Raw genomic sequence first — 20,472 nt, forward strand, 5'->3', positions numbered from 1 at the left:
GCAGTTTGCGGCCAGTAATGACAAGTGGGAGGGGGCCCCCTGTCTAAAGTGACCCGGGCTCCTGAAGGCTTAATCCGGCCCTGCCTTAACATAAATGACACTACACTATGGCACTATTGTTGGCTGATTGCTGACAATAATCATGGTCCTACTGTTGTCTGGTTTGCAGTCTCACACATACCTGTACAGATTGTACAATCCGTTGTTTGAACATTTATGCACACACAATGTTCTTGTTAGTAGTTCCAAACACAACATGTCATGTGTAAAGAGACTGGGGCTGAGGTGAAATATGCCAGGCGTAATCTGGAGTGTTCTGTCTGTGCACATATACATCTGACCCAGGGCCGGTGTAAGGTCTCTCAGCGCCCCAGGCGCCCCAGCAAGGCCTGTAATTGATTTTATAAGCATGCAGGATTGGAGCACTTAAGATATATATATATATATATATATATATATATATATATATATCAGGGGTAACCAACTTCAGTCCTATCAACAGCTCACCTCACAGATACACAGGACTGAAGTAGGCTACCCCTGATACATATCTATCACAACTGAATGTATGGTCGTGTAATTACAGTCTGCACAGAAAGTAACAGGCAGTAGAACTAAAATGTATAGATCATAATCTGCTGTTTGCACTGAGACTTCCATGTACCCATACCTCCCAACATGACCCTCTCCAGGAGGGACAAAACACTCTGTTTCTGGACTTCCGTCTAAATCTATTATTGCCATCACCTCTTTTGAACAGGTTAATGGATAAAGGCGTTTCATCACAGGTGATAGCAATCGTACATTAAGAGGGAAGTGCAGGTATAAAGTATTGTGTCCCTCCTGGAGAGGGTCATGTTGGGAGGTACGATGTAAGTAAGTAAGATTATTTATATAGTGCACTTTCTCCAACAGGACTCAAGGCACTTTACAGACATTAAAAATAATGCACATACTGTAAGATAAAATAACAGTGCACATACTGTAATACAAAGGGTTATCAGAACGAGCAACAGGGTGACGGACGGGTTCCCAACAGTTGGGATCCCGACAGTCATTTACCCGACGTCGGGATCCCGACTGTCAAAACGCTGACATCCAGGTGCCTGACGGCCACCCGCTATTTTCCCTTGTGGGGGTCCACGACCCCCAAAGAGGGAGAATAGAATATTTTGTGCCTCCACAATGCTGCCAGGTATGTGCTATCTGCTGATTACACATGTGATGTGATGTGATGACCTTCTGCTGGAGTCCTGTAATTATTTTTATTGTCTGATGGGGTCCCAGAGCAAAATAGTTTGAAAACCCCTGGTCTACTGCATATGTGCAGGTCTGTGGGAACATGGAACCTGCACCATATTCATGGTGTTTTCTATTTTTTACTCCCCAGGCACAAATCACCAAGAAAATGGTTGCCATTCTAGTATTAGGCATTGTTGCGGGGTGTAGTGTTCCTCCCTTGCACCCATTATAGACATGGCCTACTGATACAAGACTGTGATTTTGTCAGTACAGTTGACCTACAATTATGTTTTCAGAATGTGGAAGCAAACCATAGCACTAGGAGGAAGCCAGTGCAAACTTGGGCCCTTATTCTGGTTGGTGCGGTAATATCCGCATGCATTCGTGCCGCCGATGTTTTGTGTCTGCGCATGTGCAGAGGCATCTCTGCGCATGTGCGAGCAGGGCGTACGGCCAAATCCCGCATGAAATGTGAACACTCCGAACAGGGGGTGGAGAGGGGTCGTGAAGGGCTATTTGGGCTCATTACCATATGCATACGCCCCGCGTTTCATGGGCGTTCCCATGCAAACGCTGGGCGTACGTATGGTAATACAGTCGTGACGCACGTGTAGGGGGCGGACATATGACATCGCCGGATGTCAGCTGCCCGCCCAGATCCCTGCTTTTGCACGGAGAAATGTCCGTGTTGTCTGAGGTTGCGGGAGCTGGTGGACCACTCGGTCCTGCATTCGATGGTCTGCGACCATCGAATGATGGGGGAGGTTCCCTGAGATGGAGGAGGCGTATTCCATGAAAAATACACGTGCGGTCCGTTCGGCCAGCTTCTTACTGCGTACGGACGGAGTTGGCGATCCGTATGGAAGGCGGGGTTTCGCACGCACGGTCCTGGCCGCATATTCGGATCCGGCCGCACCGATCAGAATAAGGCCCATGGGGAGGACTTACAAACTTCCCATATGAACTATGGACAGAAAGTGAACTGATTGCTGTGAGGCAGCAATGCTAAACACCACACCGCTGTGAAACACATAATGTGACAAAGAATCACATAGACTGGATAGAAATAAAGTCTGGTTCATTATTATGCTAACAGCTTGGAAATTCTTCAGTTACAGCATGACAGGTTTTCTAGTAGGCAACACACTGGGTAACAATAAGGATTCTCTAGAGAATCGTAATGTAATCCCCATATTCCCCAAGCCCATTGCCCAGCTGCTAAAAGGCATTGGGAACCCTGACCCTCTGCTTTGGACAAACATATAACAGGAAGTAACAAGTGTTGTTAATTAGCAGAGAGTGATTCACAATATACATCTAAGGACAACCCAGACTGGATCTTACTAGCCCTGCTGCTCCTGCTCTAAATCATGGACTGGATCTTTAACTCATGTGGAAGTATGCTGTCCCTGCCACAACCATTATTATAATACTAAAACAAATAAATGTAAACCACTAACGACAAAAGACACAATGTAATAAATGGATTTCAAAACGTTTTTCGTTTGTTGCACAATGTTAAAACAAATAGATGTGTGACTTTATAATACATTACAGAAGCCTGGTTATGTGTTATACAGGATCTGCTGAATCACTGTTTCGATGACATTGAGTACTTCATGGGAAACCTCCAGAAATCAGCAGAAGCATTTAAAATCCTGAACCAAAGAAAAAAGTCCAGAAGGAACAAGAAACCAGAATCTGGAGGTAACATTAATTACTAAGGGTGCAAAGCTCTGTATGTGATTGATCAATGGTCATACCCATACCCATAACAGACTTGCTGTCTGTTTTATGCAATAGCCAGTTTAAGGGCCAGATGTATCAAGCTTCAGAAAGTGATAAAATGGAGAGTGATAAAGAACCAGCCATTCAGCTCCTACCTGTCATGTTACAGGCTGGGTTTGAAAAATGACAGGTAGGAGCTGATTGGCTGGTTCTTTATCACTCTCCATTTTATCACTTTCTGAAGCTTGATACATCTGGCCCTAAGAACTTTAATCATCCATTAGATAGCCTGCTAAAATATCCATCTTCCTTATTAGTCATTTAATTGTCCCCAAAAGACAATGATACATACAGAAAGATCGTCTCACATATGTTTCTATGGGATACAGTCACTAGGTCTACAGCATTACGGTCGACAAGCATTAGGTCGACATGCATTTAGGTCAACATGCATTAATGTCGACATGCAGGAAGGTCAACATGACTGTAGGTTGACATGGGTTAGGTCGACACAAGCATTAGGTCAACATGGGGAATGTCGACATGGGGTTTTCACATTTTTTTGAGCCAACATGTGTCGACAGGCGGTATTTAATGCCCAGTAGTAGAAGAGAAATGCCATACCATCCACTAGGGCTTGTTGGAAGAATAAATTGATGTGCCAAAAGTGAGGGGACACGGTGCTACGTTTCAGTGTCCATGTCAACTGTGTAGAAAAAAATTCAGGACAAAAAAAATGTGAAAAACCCCATGTCGACCTTTTGACTGTCGGCCTTCCCCATGTCGACCTAATGCTTGTGTTGACATAATGACCCTATCGACCTACAGTCATGTTGACCTTCCTGCAAGTCGACTTTAATGCATGTCGACCTAAATGGATGTTGACCTAATGGTGTTGACCTAATGCTTGTCGACCATCCTGCTGTCTACCCAATGATCCATACCCGTTTCTATAGCCCTGTAATGTAATGCTGTCCTATTTTTTACAGAGGGACTGCTAACTCTCCGAGCTAAGCCCCCTAAGCTAGAAGACTATGAAGACGCTGCACAGAAATTCAAATACTGCTTCTGCCTCCTGGTATAACCATAGACGATACTGTATATACTGAACCACAGAGATGGTAACAATATTTGAAATTGTGCCATTAGGACCAATTCCCTCTGTTTTTTCCCAATAGGCACGACTTAAAAATAACATTATGAATCCTGGCTCAATTGAACTTGTTCACTTCTTATTTGGACCACTTAAAACGGTAAGATGGTTTTGTAATAATTGTTATCCTAACATATAATACACATTAAGTGCCAATTATTTCAGCTGAATTTAATCTAATTGGACAATATAATAACATAGAAATTATTCTGACAGTGGTAGAATGATTGGCCAGTCAAAGGCAATGGGAAATAGTTATCTGTAAGATACTCTTACTCTAGTAACATGGGTCCTTAACATTTCAAAAGAGCAAGCCTTGAAACATTGTACATCATACATACATACATAGTACCTGGCACTGCTAAACGGAGCTCATTAAATGAGGTAGAGTAGTAAAATTAAGCTGCTTTTATCTTCTTTAATAGATTGCAATTCAGGGCCATTTTAAAGTTGTGACCATCTACCTCCTGAGCTTCTTATGATGCACTAAAGAATGTTGACTGTTGCTATGGACCAGTCATAGTCTAGCATTCTCTAGCACCAAAAAGTAAATGGCTATCAGCGCGCTGATTGGTGTATGGCTGGAGCTATCCACCAATCAGGGTGCTGACAACCATGTACTGTATGAAAGTAAGCGGAGCGATGGTGCAGGACTACAGCAGAGGCATGTTATGATTTTTGTTTACAATTTTTCCCGTGAATGGGTGTGGAGGGGCCCCAAATGCATTGCTTTGCCCCTGGCCTACAATGCTGTTAAAATGGCCCTGGTGCATTTACCCTGTGTGGTGTAATCTGCAGCCTTCATCAGCTCATTACGTGATTTATCGTATATGAAAGATACAGTTTATCAGTGTCCCATGATCCTCATTGATACTTGATAAGTGCACCGGTGCCACATACTGATAGTTATCTGGAAAAACTGGTTTTGCATATTTGTAACACTGCCAAATTTTTTAAGAGCTACAGTTAAGAACTGGAAATCTTTCATAGCTCCTTCATTAGTGGCTCCTTGGGCCCAGGTTAATTTTATGGCTTCAACAGAGTATATTACATGCGTGCAACAGAAATTCCTGGCCACTTTTCACAAGGTCGGGTCCCCATGGCATCTTTTTCAGTTGTCACCTCTCCTTGGTCTGTGCTAATGTCCCAATTCTCCAGTTGTTCTTATTGTTTTTCCTCCCCTTAGTATTCCCTTTAACATCTGACTAGATTTGTAAGCCTTACATCCATATTTTCCCTCCATTTTTAATTTTTCCTTGTTATTTAGTAGTATAACTGACTATAATGTACTTTTCAGTGTGCTGTAATGTGTTGTAATACAAAAAATGTTGTATATTACTTGTTTATATGGAATCAGCTGGTGGACAGTTCTGGAGGTGTGGAGATGGTTGCTGAAATCACAAACCCCATGCTAACCAAAGAAGCTGTGACTCTGCTGAGGGAATGTTTAGATGACAAAGAAACAGAATTATGGAATTCTCTGGGACCAAACTGGACAAAACCACGGTATGAGGTGTTTTGTACTATTAGGGCTCCTGTAGTTTTGGAGCATAATCACTCATGTAATACTGTAGAATGGTTCTCTATGCGCCTCTATATTTTTATTTGACATCGCCAAAAATACCATATATCCAGGTCGTTGAAAAAAATGACTCATTTAAATGAAAAAAATCTGATTATAATTTTTAGTTAGATTATTTATTGATTTGAAAGGCTTTCTTCTTTTGTTACCCTGTTTGTTACATCAGGCTTCTTTTATTCTGACACAACTGCATTATATATTTGTGCTCTAGGCTTATTTAGATTTGTGCCCGATTGATAGGTGGACACCAGAGAAATAGCAGCTGTGCATTGGATGCAGCAGTTGTGCATTGCAATAACATAGGGTAATGGCACAGGAGGCATCTGGTGAAAGATTCCCACTGCCAGCATCTCAGATCTGATGCCTATGTATAAAACATCAGATCACCTGGTCCTCTTCAGACTTATATATTATTTTTTCTACATTTCAGCGCACTTTATCATTGTATCTTCATCATTCTTGTTTCTGATGAAAGTGCCCCAATAAAGCTTTCTGAAATGTAAAAAAGATTATATACATCTGAAGGGGATCCGGCAGTCATAATACCAATGCCGGTATCCCAACTATAGCAAGGAGACCAGTACCGGAATCCAGACATTAGTAAAGGATGCCGGCCCAGGAATCCCGATTACTAGGATGCTGAATGTAAATATGGCAGGAGGGTTTGGGTTAGGACTGCTTGCATCAGTCATACTGGACGCTTCTCAATAGTATTGAATCTCTGCTAGGCTGTAACATTAATGGAGGCACCTGATAGGATTGCTATATCAATATCATGAGCACTGTACTTGGCACATTTCATTTTAGTGTCTCCATAGCAGTAATTTATAGCTGTGGATGTTACTAAGGTTTGTGCAACCATTATAATTGATCAAATATAGAATACAATATCAGGCCTATAGTATCCAGCTACAGGAAGCTGGAGCTTTATGTCAGACCACTGAATATATTATATTAATGATTATATTTAATCATTGAAATAAGTTTGTCTGTTTTTACTAATGACATTTGTTTCCAAAAGACTGGAATTCCCCCGGGACTATTGCCAGCCTTATACACCCACTTTTAGAAGCGGATGGGTGCCCAGCAGTACTGATGGAAGACCCTGGGATGATCCCATTGAGCTTCAGCATCGCCATGAAGAATTAAGGTCACAGGTGAGCAGATATATTGTCTTATGTCAATCATATAGCAACATTATAAATCATATACAGTGTTAACTGCCCTCGATGCAGATTTAATTCCGATGCGCGGCCCGTGGCACCGGGATCTAACGCAGAAATAGACTAGCAAATCTATTTATGCTTCGATCTGGAAGATTCGGCCGCTGTACAAGGGGGGGGGGTGCCGGTAATTGCCACGGCGTTCCGGGCAGGGGGGTGGCAGGGGGTGTCGGGAGATATGCCATGAGATGTACAGGCCGCCGAGGGGGTGGGGTGATGCAGCGACCGCCGGGGGGGAGAGTTGCGCCGCTGCCTGTGCCACTCACCTCCATGGGGGGGGAAGGGGGGACTGCTGCAAACTGGCGCCCTCCAGTGGCTGATTGTAAGTTGTAGAATAGGGACAGTGAGATGGAGGCAGGACATCCCTCTATCACTGGCCGTTTGGGAGGTATGCTAAGTTTCTGCCTAGTATGTAAATGTACTATAAATACTGCTTGCCATTGGTATGAAACAGTTTGGAAGGTGATTTCACACATTATAAATTGCTAAATCATAAAAAAATATATATATATACTTATCCCTTAGGAAAATAATTATTAATTTATTCATTTATTCAGTGTGCAAATCTTACAGTAACTCATGGGTGCAATATTATTTTATCAATATATTTGGAGGGGTTCATATAGAATTATATTACACTGGCAATATTACTGTATATTATACTCAAATCATTGCGGTGATAATAATGTATGCATGATGAGGAAACACTTTGCAAACTGGAGGATTTCCATTGGTTGGAAAATTGCCAGACACACCGGCGGACTTACACTGTTTGCACACTACATATATGTTATTAACCACTTGGAAAGGTATAATAACGTCCATTTCAGCATATTTTGCAGACTAAGGGGATATTCAATCTAGGGTCACGACTGTCGGGCTGGCCCAACAGCCTTGACCCTGTCCCATTATCGGCCGGCTCGACTTGAAATTGTCAGAGGGATTCAATGTCCCACCTTCCAATCGGCGGGAAGGGGGTGTGGCCGTGAGATCGTCGAGCTGCGGCCGGGAGCTCAATGATCCACGCCCGTTTTCGGCAAAACAAGCCCGCTTCTAAAGTCAGGCTTGTTTTGCCAAGAAGCCTGTTCAATGCTGTCGGGGAAGACAGCATTGAATAGGCTCCCGCCACTATTTCCGACGGAGGAAATAGTAGCGGAGGATTGAATATCCCACTAAGTTTTTTCCAATCATTTTTTGAGTATTTATTCATTATAAATGTGTCCGATTTTCTATCTGTTTTTTTTGTAGCAATCCGGCCCTCAGGTTCATCAGCCGTCACCTCCTCCTGCTCTGAATGGGTAAGTCTCTGGACACATATTGTACCTGTTTTTTATCTGAGTTTGTGGAGTGGTAGCATTTTGCTTACATCTTATACCTCTGTATTAAGGATAGACTGACTTCACATAGATTACATAACATAATGTACAATAAGTACAGTAACACAGCTAAACTAGGCACAAATAATTACAGGGAAACATTCCACAGGAGTGAATAACTGATTAGATTCCAATATCTCAGACACTTTTTCCTAAATAAATGAGGTTATTATGCCTTAAATAATACATGTATATGATTAAACAACAAAGAGAAGCTTATTACTAGTCTACAACTTACTTGCCAATTCTCGTCCTGATTTAAGGCCTATACACACTGGGCGACTTTGAGCTGAAAGCCGCTCAAAACAGCCTGTTTGAGCGGCTTTCAGCTCAAAGCCACCCAGTGTGTATGCCCCAGCGATGAGCGGTGAGCGCTGCTGTGCGCTCTTGCAACATCGCCGGGAAAGCCGCTCGTCTGCTGGTTATACCAGCAGATGAGCGGCACTGAGGACGGCTTTGCATAGTCCCCGACACAAGTGGCCTGCATGTTTGTCGCAAAGTACTGATGATGTTCATTGCTTTGCGTATCAACATACATTTGATCTATCTATCTGTCAGTCTACCTATCCATCTGTCTGTCTGCCTGTCTGTCGAGGTAAGACAAAAAATAAACACACAAAATATATTTTACTTATTTGCAGCCACCAGGAGACAGACAGCAAGTGTGTGAGCTGCACGTATGATTTTGTTGCAAGAAATAGCAGCGAGCTGTCAGTATTACAAGGAGAAGAGCTTGAGGTACGTACTGTGTATGGGTGGATTTACTAAAGAAAACAAAAACAATTTTTCTGGGATTTTACCGCATCTCTAAATGCACTAAAGCCCCTCCCAACAGGGTTTCGCTGCAGAGAGTTATGCCAGCTCTAGCGGGCGTAACCCCATAAAAGCCTATGGGTTCCTATTCGCAAAGCTGCTGTGTGAGGGGTCCGGCACGGATTCCTCCCAGCATGCCCTGCGGCTGCCAGCATCTCTGCTCATCTGCAGAGGGAAGCCCAGGCAGCCATGGGGATTGCGTTGCTTATTGCATATGTCAGTACATATGTGATAAGTATCGCAACGATGGGTGGCAGGATGTACCGCCGCTGCTTGGTACATCCCGCCCTATGTAATTACTGTGGGCAATTAGCTTTCCACGTCAGACTATATTAGGTCATTCTCTCCTGAGTAACTCAATGGCAGGTCAGACATGTATTCATTTTTTTCCCATTCCTTTAAGGTTTTGGATGATTCCAAGAAATGGTGGAAAGTGCAGAATCGCTTTGGACAGATTGGCTATGTTCCCTACAATATACTTTCTCCAATCACAGCAGCAGAATCCAACAAAACAAGACAAAATGGAGTCCAGAAACCTGCGAATCCAGTTAAGGTATGGGGTGTTGCTAACATTATCTCCTCAACATTTACACATAGTAAAGGCAGCCGTATAGCAAGGCATGTGGTCATAAGCATGTCCTGGGCCTAATTGGAGATGGTAATAGGGAGTGGTTCGATAAACACAGATGTTCAGGCAGCATTTTTGGGGCATGCATAAGTCAGCATTTGCGATCTAAGATACCGCTGGAGAGCGCTCTGCGTCCTAATCAAACAGCTCAGTCTGGAATAATTCGGATACGGGATACTCAACCTGTTATGCTAACCAATACACCATCCGTGCTGCCCCGGTATGTGTATGGGGCTTTACTCTTCTGCACAACTGCACATAGATTGTATTTCTATCTATGTCCCCTCAGTGAACATTGGCTATGTGAAAGTGCCCCGTTACACCCTTTAAAGGTTTTGTAACTTTCCTTCCGGATCATGTGCAGAGCTAAAAATGGAAGATTTGTGACGTAAATGGCATTGCATTCAACTCTGCAAAATATTGAATTGTTCTGGTTACGGCGATGTGTCACAGATTGTCTCCAGAGCAGACATAGGGTGCGATGTATTAATATACATCGCCGCCCTTCGCCTGACAGCCGCCGCGATGCTGCCGCATATGTACTAACATATGCGGCTAGCATCGGGTTGCGGTGACGGAGACCCCCGCGATACCTGTAATGTGGTGTGCGGGGGTCTACGTCACATCCCGGCGGCTGTCAGTGTCCCCCTGCGTCTCCTCCTCCCCCTGCAGCCGGATGTCCTCCCGACTGTGACACCTGCTGGGGGAGGAGGAGATCGATGGACGACGGGAGGGGGGGTTGCGCGGACGGCGGGCGGCGATAGAAGCCCAGGGTATCGCCACCCAGAGAGACTGGGTTTATTTACTAAGATGAGAGTTCGATTTAAGATGGGATGTTGCTATGGGCATCAAATCAGATTCTATCTTTATATTTTAAAATGTGCTAAATAAATAAGAAGTAGATTCTGATTGGTTGCTTTGGGCACTATCCCATCTTCAATATAACTCCCATCTTAGTAAGTAAAGCCCTCTGTCTGTAGTGATATAACTGCACTCAGTTGTCCTGAGGTGGGCAGCAGGTAGATGAGCAAAGAGTCCATATAGTAATAATGGCTATTGTGCTCTCCCGCTACTGTGAAGTCTGTTGCACATTGCCAAAAGTTTCATTGCTTTCCATGTTTCGTACACCACATTACTTACACATGATGCCATTTTCACTTGCCACTTTTCAGAAATCTCTACCACCAACTCCTCCCAAAAAACCATCAAAATCCAGCCAGATGCAGTGGGACACAGTAGACAGCCAACATCCAGAACAGAACAACATGCCGCAAGGTAAGAATGGGTTTAATGAGGTATAGGGGTAATCCTGGTTTGCACGGTAAGCTGCGAGGATCAGAATCACCCTTATAGTATGAGAAATAGCTGAACGGTAATAATATGATAAACAAAATGTATTTTTCCCTGAATAAAGATTGATTTAGCTATTAGACTCTATAGAATAATTCATTTTATGCAAACGTATTCTAAAACATATGAAACATTATAAAACAATCAAAAATGCACAAACAAGGACCTAATGCAAATCACAAAGGATCTCAGACACACAGGGCCTAATTCAGACCTGATCGTAGGACAAATTTTTCTCAATATATACAAAACCATGCTGCACTGCAGATGTAATATGGGCAGAGAGAGTTAGATTTGGGTGGGGGTTTCTTCAAACTGAAATCTAAATTGCAGTGGTAAAATAAAGCAGCCAGTATTTACCCTGCACAGAAACAAAATAACTCCCCCCAAATCTAACTCTCTCTGCACGTTACATCTGCCCCTCCCGGATATGGTATAACCCTCCGATAGTCGGGATTCCAATGAACGTTTCTCCGATATTGGAATACCGACTGTCAGAAACCCGACAGGGAGGCGTGAGCATTCAAGACCCTTGCGGACTTGGTGCACCTATTCTATTCTCCCTCTATGGTAGTCGTGGACCCCCCTGGACTTTCTGACACCTGACAGACGGGATCCCAATGTCGGAGAAAAGAGTGCCAGTGTCAGTGAGTCATCCGGCACTTGCCCCACCAGCAGTGCACATGAATTTACCCATTTTGAGAACAAATTTGTCCTGCGATCAGGTCTGAATTAGGCCTGCAGTTGTCATTGGACACAATGTGGCTGCAGATATCCAGAGATTGACAGCCTGAAGTCATTTGGAGGCAGGGAGGGGGAGGCTGACGCATGCAGGAAGCTTCTACAAATACCAGACATGTCCCGCTGCAGTACCGCATCGGAGCATGCAGGGAAGCAGCAGAGATGCCACCTCCAACCACATCTGAATTAGACCCAATAAGGTAGATGTATGAAGCAGTGATAAGGGAGTAATAAAGTGCCTGGTACTTTATCATTGGCCAATCATCTTTTTACTGTTAATTTAAAGGCTGGGTTTAAAAGTGGACAGTTCAAAGCTGATAGGACGGTGATAAAGTATCAGGCACTTTATCACTTCTCCTCCCTTATCACTGCTTCATATATCTACCCCAATGTGAATAAATTGTTCCAGGTCAGACTGCATTAAAAAATAAACAAAAAGAAAACGTCTTACTGATAGAATATTTAAAGGGAATATTATAAGGCAATAGTATGAAATGATAAATACTTAAAAAGGGCCTAATCAAAATAACAAAAATATGCTTTCTATATCAGAAAAATATGACAGAATAAACAGCATGAATGAAGAATTGCTGCTCAGACTGGCAAATGGCCGAACGGCACCACAGAAGAATCTGGCCATACAGAGGACACTGGACACATCCATTCCCTTATCTGACGAGTCCAGCACCAGAGATGTCACTGCTTGGTTGCAGGCCAAAGGTTTTAACACCATGTGAGTGATCACCTACGGAATGTCTTATTTCTGCTCCAGGAAATGTCACCCATCTGTTAAGTTGTTGTTTACTAGCAGCACCAGGTGTGGAGAAACAACACTACAGTGACATAATTTCAGAGGGCAGCAGATAATCAGGGAATAAAGAAAGTCCAATTGCAATGGGCATGGGGATCCCATTCATAAGAGGCCACCAGCACCAGACTATGTAAGGCTGGGCTGGACACACTCTAACATTGAGGGCCTGGATGGAGGAACATTGATTAAGGGCCTTATGGGCCTGGAGCTGAAAATGTTCAAGGGCCTTTTAAAAAAGGTGGAGGAGGGAGGCAAACTCCATGTAGGACCCATACCCTCTTAATACTGGACTGGAGATCATTATGCTTTCATGATGATGGGCCTATTTTTATGTGGAGGCATGGAGGTGCAGCTCCATCCACCCCGTTGTTAATCTGGCCCTGCCCACAGCAAGGGATGTCATGTTAGAATGTGTGCCAGTGCTGGGGATTGGTTTGTTAGATTTCCCTAGGGGAATTGGATCTGCCCTGGAAAGCTTCAACAATGAAAGTCTTATAAAATGATGTTTCGTTCACTGAACAGACTCAAAAATGCAATAATACACATTCAGATCTTTCATGTACAAGACATGTTCTATAGAAATTCAACTGGCGGCACTGTAAACCTGCACCTAGATGATTCATGCTCGCACCCTTCTGAGGTGTGAGCAGAAATCCGACTAACCTAATGCAATGATTCCAGCATCATACCCAGCACTTATGTCAGAAGATTATGTTTAGCACAAATAACCCCTGGCATAAGGCCTAGTAAACTGCATCTCCTAACTTAAGTGCCAGGTGTAGTGCAATTGAATACCTACTGGCACTCATTCCCAGAACTAAACATCACATTTCATTGAATTATCCCCTATGTTATGTACAGTATTTATTACAGGAACACTGAATGTATTATTACATTTTTTTATGTATTATATCTTTTGCAGCTAATACCCCTTTTGTACAGAAACCTTGGCTTCAGTCTAGGTCTGCCCTGAAATACGGAACATGGTTTCAACCTGTGCTACAGCTCTTCACTCTGTACCTTGGGCCTGGATTATTCTCAGTTTGACCCCTTTTACACAGGGCCATCTTAACATGTGGGCTTCCTGGGCAGCTGCCCTAGGGCCCCACAATTCTTGGGTCCTTTGAGCAGGGGTTTGCTGCTTCCTCTGAAGTTTCATGTGAGACTACATTAGTAGAGATTACTGCCTGGCTGTTTTGGTTGTGAATGACACAAAATCAGAGGTGCTGGGAAACATTTTCTACTGGTCTGCAGCCAAACAGTTACTGGCGTAAGCTGCTGATTGCTGGATACCTGATAGCAGATTCAGAATACTGCAAGCAGTTATGATTTTTTACTTAAATAGGGGCCCCAGTGCATTGCTTTGCCTAGGGTCCACAATGCTGTTAAGATGGCCCTGCTTTCACACTGAACTCATGTCTGCCCTGAAAAATGTCATTAAACATGGGTGAGGTCATGAAAAGTTGGTGGAGAAGTGCCGCTCCACACCAATTCCCCCCCCCCCCCCCCTCCCAAATGCTACCAAACATCACCGGCTAGGACTGGCAGTTGTGCCTCCCTTATTTGCCTTTTGGACTGAGCTACAAACCCCTCTCCTCTGAAGGCGCTCCTGGTGGGGACTGCCAGCATCCAAAATCAGCCAGACAGCGTCTTTTATCATTTTATCATTGGATATGTTAATTGGACATACAACGTGGGTCAAATTTTTTAACTAAGGGGGAGATGTACTGTCTTGTATATTTGTAAAGTGGAGAAATAGAAGTACCAGCCAATCTGCTGATGTATTAAGCCTGGTGAAGAGATAAAGTGATAAGTGAAGCAAAAGCCAATCAACTCCTAACTGTCATTTTCCAATTATAGCCGATTGGCTGGTGCTTTATCGCCTTCTACTGTATCTCCACCTTATCTTTTCACCAGGCGTAATACATCTTCCCCATAGCCTGTAACATGGAAGTTAGGAGCTGATTGGCTGATACTTTATTTCTTTCCACTTTCACGGAACAAGGCTTAGTACATCTGCCCTCAATGTGAAAGAGGGATATAACTGAGATAAATATGAATGTATTCTTTTATTACTTCCACGTCCCCACTGTTTTCAATTCTAAAATAAAATTCAGTTACATATAAATGTAAAATATAATGTATGCAATAGATTCCTATTTAACGCAATGTATTCCTTTGTCATTTTAGTACTGTAAAATCCTTTGGGGTGTTAAATGGAGCTCAGCTTTTTTCTCTCAGAAAAGACGAGTTTAGAGCCGTGAGTGCTGAAGAAGGTGCCAGGGTATATAGCCAGGTTATGGTTCAGAAAGCTCTACTTGAGGTATGTCTGCAAGTTTTAATACACAGGAACATTTGTCAGTGTTTCTGGGTTTTCCTGGGCACCAGTTCCAGTTGCCTCTTGAACTGGTACCCAGGTCCAGAGGCATCACCGGGTCTGGTGGCACCTGGTGCGCAATCTGCATTCCCCCTCGCTTGCTCAAGGTGCACCTGTACGAGAATTGGGCCTAGTGAGAGTTCCCTGTTTAATCTCTCCGGGGGCATTTCCAGCATCTCCAGAGATGCCGAAGACTCGACGCTGCCTTGTCTGCTCCATGACAGGAGCTGGGTACTGCATAAGAATATCACACTGCAGCACCCAGCTCCTGTCACTCCAGAACAGACAGAATTTTGGTGTCACTGCCCAGGCCTCACTGACATCAGAACTGCACATATGGCCCATGGATGGTAGAGGCAGCCATTTTGTGCTAATGAAACCAGAACCTAATAAAAATTACTGTACTCTTTAAGTGCCTCAATTAAGTAAATTCTTGGGTATATAACAAAATGTCTGCTTTCAATATGCGCACTGCAAGTGGCAGCCCCTACTGTAATAAGTGCAATCAAACGTTACCTGTATGATTGAGACATTTTAACCCCAGTAAAGTCTGAAAACCTACAGTATATAGAGCAATCGATTTTGAGAGCCAGCAATCTTTTGTGTGTGGTTAGCACCCGCGATGTTTCGCGTCCGATCAGGGCCTTAGGTGTGTGCTTGAGGTGCCGCACCACTGGCACACACCTATAGTCTGCAGAGCAGGGTAGCACCTGGCAGGAGATGTACTCTCCCCGATCTGCGCCTCTGAGCGCCCCCCATCCCCCCGCTGCTGGCAGACGGAGAGAGAGGCAGGAGATTTCACAACTGGAATGAGAGTTCTCTCAGCCAGTCATCGGCCGCCCATTCATTTGAATTAGAGCTTTGAATCTATGACCCCCGCCACACTGCAGCCTTTTCCCTGGGAGTCCTTACATGCGATAAATCGCATGCAATTAATCGCATGTAAAAAATGGCACATCAAGTGCCAAATCGTATGTAGCCCTCACGGTAATATGCTGGGGTACTTCAAGGGAAATCAGGTCCGACTTGACCTATGGGGGCCTCTCTGCACATGTTCATGTTAGAGATGAGCGGGCCCGGATCGCCAGGATCCGACAGATCTGAATATGGCGATCCGAGTCTGGATCCGAGGCGGCTCGGGAGTTCCCGCCTGAATTCCGGGCCGAAAAAGAGGCAAAACGTCATCATCGCGCTGTCGGATTCTCGCGGGATCTGGATTCTATAAAAGACGCACGCGCGCCCCTCCATCTTTACTCCAGCATAGGAGAGGGAAGAGGGTGGTTGTGCTCTGTGCTGTGTGCTGTGCTATAATAATAATAATATATTATTTTGCTGCTGCTCACTCGATTAGGGTCTGCAGGGGCTGCTGTACACAAGTCCAGTGTACAGGGGCTGCAGTGGCCAGTGTACAAGGGGCTGTACAGGGGCTGTGTTCAGTGTGACAGGGCTTGTGTCCAGTGTGACAGGGCCTGTGTACAGTGTGACAAGGTTTGTGTCCAGTGTACAGGGTTTGTGTCCAGTGTACAGGGGTTGTGTCCAGTGTACAGGGGCTGTGTACAGGGGCTGTGTCCAGTGTACAGGGGTTGTGTACAGGGGCTGTGTCCAGTGTACAGGGGCTGTGTACAGGGGTTGTGTCAAGTGTGACAGGGACTGTGTCCAGTGTACAGGGGTTGTGTCCAGTGTACAGGGGCTGTGTACAGGGGTTGTGTCCAGTGTACAGGCAGGGCAGGCGACAGGGGGGGTCAAGGGGGACACCTGTACCGGGCCCCAAGCTTGTGAGGGGCCCCAAAGTTCTGATGGGCTGTAAGCATAGCTGCAGCAGTGCAGTGCCTAGAAATGGTTTATAAAGGCACCCACCTGGATTCCTGTAAGGGTACTTACCCAGACACCCCTCCAGTATTAGTGAATATTAATTCTGTCTTCTGTAATAATAAAAAAACACATTCAATAAGCGGTATACAAAAAATGTTCTGCTCAAGGGGGCGTTGTTAGGGGGCCCCAGAGATATCAGTGTACCGGGCCCCAAGATTTCTGTTGCCAGCCCTGTGTACAGGGGCTGTGTACAGGGGTTGTGTCCAGTGTCCAGGGGCAGTGTCCAGTGTGACGGCTGTGTCCAGTGTACAGGAGCTGTGTCCAGAGGCTGTGTCCATTGTCCAGGGGCTGTGTCCAGGGGCTGTGTCCAGGGTGACGGGCTGTGTCCAGTGTCCAGGGGCAGTGTCCAGGGGCTGTGTCCAGGGGCAGTGTCCAGTGTCCAAGGGGCTGTGTCCAGTGTGACAGGCTGTGTCCAGTGTAAAGTAAGAAAAATAAATAAAAGTAATAAATAAAATAAAAAACACATTTTTGGAGGATGATGGAGGAGGAAATAGTGGGAGATCAGCAACCTGATAGAAGTGCTGAAGCTGCTACCACCAGTCATGACAAGGCCGATACCTCTTAGTATTTTTTGCTCTTTGGAGCATTTCTCTTTTTTTGGGGTAGTTTATTAAACTGCCACCCTGTCTGCCCCTGGAGTGCCGCTCTGCTTTCAATATGTGTCAGGTTGGAATTGTAAGGTCCACATGTAGGTGATGCCCACTGCTGTCGCTTAGCTCAGTCATCCAGCGGGATGCGGTTAATTTCCCGGCGGTCGGGATCCCGGCGGTCGGAATCCCGACACTGGAATCCCGACCGCCGAAATCCCGAAACTTTCTCCCTCCGTGGGTGTCCACGACACCCATAGAGGGAGAATAAAATAGCGTGCCGAGCGTAGCGAGGCACCGGGCCCGCTGCGTGGCGAGCGCAGCGAGCCCGCAAGGGGGGGTGATCCATGTCCCCCCCTTGTCGGGATTTCGGCGGTCGGGATTCCAGTGTCGGGATTCCGACCGCCGGGATCCCGACCGCCGGGAAATCATATCGGATCCCATCCAGCTACCTCGGGATAACCTTTTGGCCCAACTACAGTAAATGAAAACAATTTTGTGAGCTTTGAAGTGATCAAAATTGACTAGAAATGAGTGGAAACTAATGTTATTGAGGTTAATAATACTTTAGGGGCAAAAACAGGCCCAAAAAGTTATTTTAGCAATTTTTTGCATTTTTCCCAAAAAAATCCAGATCCAAAACCCGCAAGGGTGGTTTTGCCAAAACCAATCCAGATCCAAAACACGAAGGGAGATCCAGATCCCAAAACCCGAAAAAGTGGCCGCCGCACATCTCTAGTTCATGTTACATTTGCTCCACCTGCAGTGCATATGGTTTTGTCCATTTTGAGAACAAATTTGTCCTGTGATCAGGTCTGAATTAGGCCCATAATGTATGAAAAGAGGGCACTGGCAGTTCATTGCATCCATGCATCACTTGCAAAATGACTGCTTAATTTCAGATTGCTATTTCTAATTAATTTTTGTCCATTCTTGTATCTTATTATCTTTTATAATATTTATTCATCTATAATGTTTTTAGGACTCTAAGAAGACCTCTGAGTTGGAGGCTGTGATGGAGAGACAAAAGAAAAAGGTGGACAGTGAACTTGAGCAAGTCAGCCTTTAGAGACGAACCTCTGTCTACTTGGGCTTTCTACAGACTCTATTTAATTTGTTCCAAAGAATACATAAATATAAATATATATATATATACAAACTTTAATACATAAATATACCAAAGACTGTTCCAATCACAACTGCTGGAGAATCTGATTATATGGAGGTACCAGTCTTCCTGGTGAAAGAAGTGCTTCATTTATATATCCTGAAATCCGATTGCAAGAATTGGTATATGGCTTGTTAACGACGGGATGGGAAGTCGAGCACCTGAACTTTGCCTTATTTCCACATTCTCAGAATGAAGAATTCCTACAAAGCACAAGACAATGGCGACAGGCTCTGCAATTGTTGCTCCATGTGACCGGCTCTGCCCTTGTTTCTCTATGTGACGCATCCCAGCGGCTTAGTTTATACGTCTGTAATACAGTGTTCTATTTTATTCCTTCTCGTTCTGTCTTTGTGGTTGAAAGCTTTAACGTTTCTCAATGTTAATAATCTTTATGCTACTTTTGAGGCACTGGACAAATGTGATATTCCTCTTTGTAATTATTATTATTCGTATTTGCCAGAACTGTGGATCTCTGTATTTTATATGTGGGTGGCTCAGAGCAAAAAATTTGCACCTGTACTTTAGACAAAAAGCAAATGTTCTACAATGCATGTATGACCTATACAACTGTAATGACAAGCAATCATCCATTCCTATATTACTAGATTTGTTCATTCTGGATGTGGAATAGTGTAATTGAATGGCAAACAAAGTGATCTGACACAGGAGAAATGCATCATATCTTCTAAAGAGTGGATAAGGGGATAAGTGATTCATTTGCCAATAGCAACCAATCACCTCCTAGCTGTCATTTTATAGAATGTTATTGATAAATGCTAGCGAGGAGCTGATTGGTTACTTCACCACTCGCCCACTTCTTCACTCCTTAGAGCATTTGATATGTTTCCCTTACGATCTCTTACAGTTCTTGTATTCTTTTATTTTTTATTTGTATTGTTCTATGTCTACCTATTTAAATATCTAAAAATGAATTTAAAGGATAATATATTTCTGTATTAAAGAAAACACATTAAAACCACTTACTGGCATCACTATGTAGAATTGTGCATTAGAAAACAATATTACACAACATGAAATCTTTCTTTCTTTATAACTACCAACTGATATAGCCAAGCCCAAATAACCACGTGCAATATTTAAGAGATATTTTCCTTGTGTAAGCTGCGCCTGTATCGGGACTCTTGTATGTTAGTCTATCCTGTAGAAGAATTGATGACCTTCTCTATTGGGCTGTGTTGTAGGAAATTCAGGGAAAGTGGATTGATTACACCGCTAAGTCATAGTTAGTCTTCCACCTTCTGTGCGCTTATTCCGTATCTGCTGCATGAAACCAAAGAAAATAACTTTGCCTCTTATCAGCGATGACTTCGGAATTCTACAATTTCAGACAGAAATTAGATATTTTTATAACAGAAAGTCGCCACTTAAATGTTTTGTTTATCCCCATCGTGTACTACAGGTTCATCTAGGTGAGTATTAACAATTATAACTTACATAAATCTATTCAAGTAGCACATGTGTTCCCAGAGATCCTGGAAGAGTGCATACTGTATACTCATTAAGATCTTAGAATAGAACATTATATCCTCCTTATCCCATTGACTAATATGTACTTATGTGTGTATTAATCGTGACAATAAAAATATGACAGCAGTTACAGGTATCCAAGCCTCAGAATGTGTTTATTTACTGTCTTATAGTATTTTATCATGATGCTGTTTACGGGATGCGGTCATTGGTCTACAGCATTATGGTCAACAGTCATTAGGTTGACATGGGAAAAGGTTGACATGGGTCTAGGTAAACATGGGAAAAGGTTGACATGGTTCTAGGCTGAAAGGTCATTAGTCCGACAGG

At 43.8% G+C, this 20,472-nt stretch overlaps 1 protein-coding gene across 2 annotated transcripts in view; it reads left to right on the plus strand.

Annotated features, from left to right (window-relative positions):
* Window positions 1-20,270, plus strand: part of EPS8L1 (EPS8 signaling adaptor L1) — a 75,340-nt gene extending 55,070 nt beyond the window's left edge. For both annotated transcript variants that reach the window (XM_083162662.1, XM_083162663.1), the window contains 12 exons: window positions 2,823-2,949; window positions 3,960-4,048; window positions 4,149-4,223; window positions 5,481-5,629; window positions 6,727-6,862; window positions 8,177-8,226; window positions 8,946-9,042; window positions 9,521-9,670; window positions 10,918-11,020; window positions 12,389-12,569; window positions 14,838-14,970; window positions 18,466-20,270. In XM_083162662.1, coding sequence (XP_083018788.1) covers window positions 2,823-2,949; window positions 3,960-4,048; window positions 4,149-4,223; window positions 5,481-5,629; window positions 6,727-6,862; window positions 8,177-8,226; window positions 8,946-9,042; window positions 9,521-9,670; window positions 10,918-11,020; window positions 12,389-12,569; window positions 14,838-14,970; window positions 18,466-18,552 — 1,377 coding nt within the window. In that variant the 3' untranslated portion in view covers window positions 18,553-20,270. The remainder of the gene's footprint in view (window positions 1-2,822; window positions 2,950-3,959; window positions 4,049-4,148; window positions 4,224-5,480; window positions 5,630-6,726; window positions 6,863-8,176; window positions 8,227-8,945; window positions 9,043-9,520; window positions 9,671-10,917; window positions 11,021-12,388; window positions 12,570-14,837; window positions 14,971-18,465) is intronic.
* The last annotated feature ends 202 nt before the right edge of the window (window positions 20,271-20,472 follow it).

This window comes from Crinia signifera, chromosome 19 (assembly GCF_055691185.1).
Source record: "Crinia signifera chromosome 19, ASM5569118v1, whole genome shotgun sequence".
NCBI classification, from domain to species: domain Eukaryota; kingdom Metazoa; phylum Chordata; class Amphibia; order Anura; family Myobatrachidae; genus Crinia; species Crinia signifera.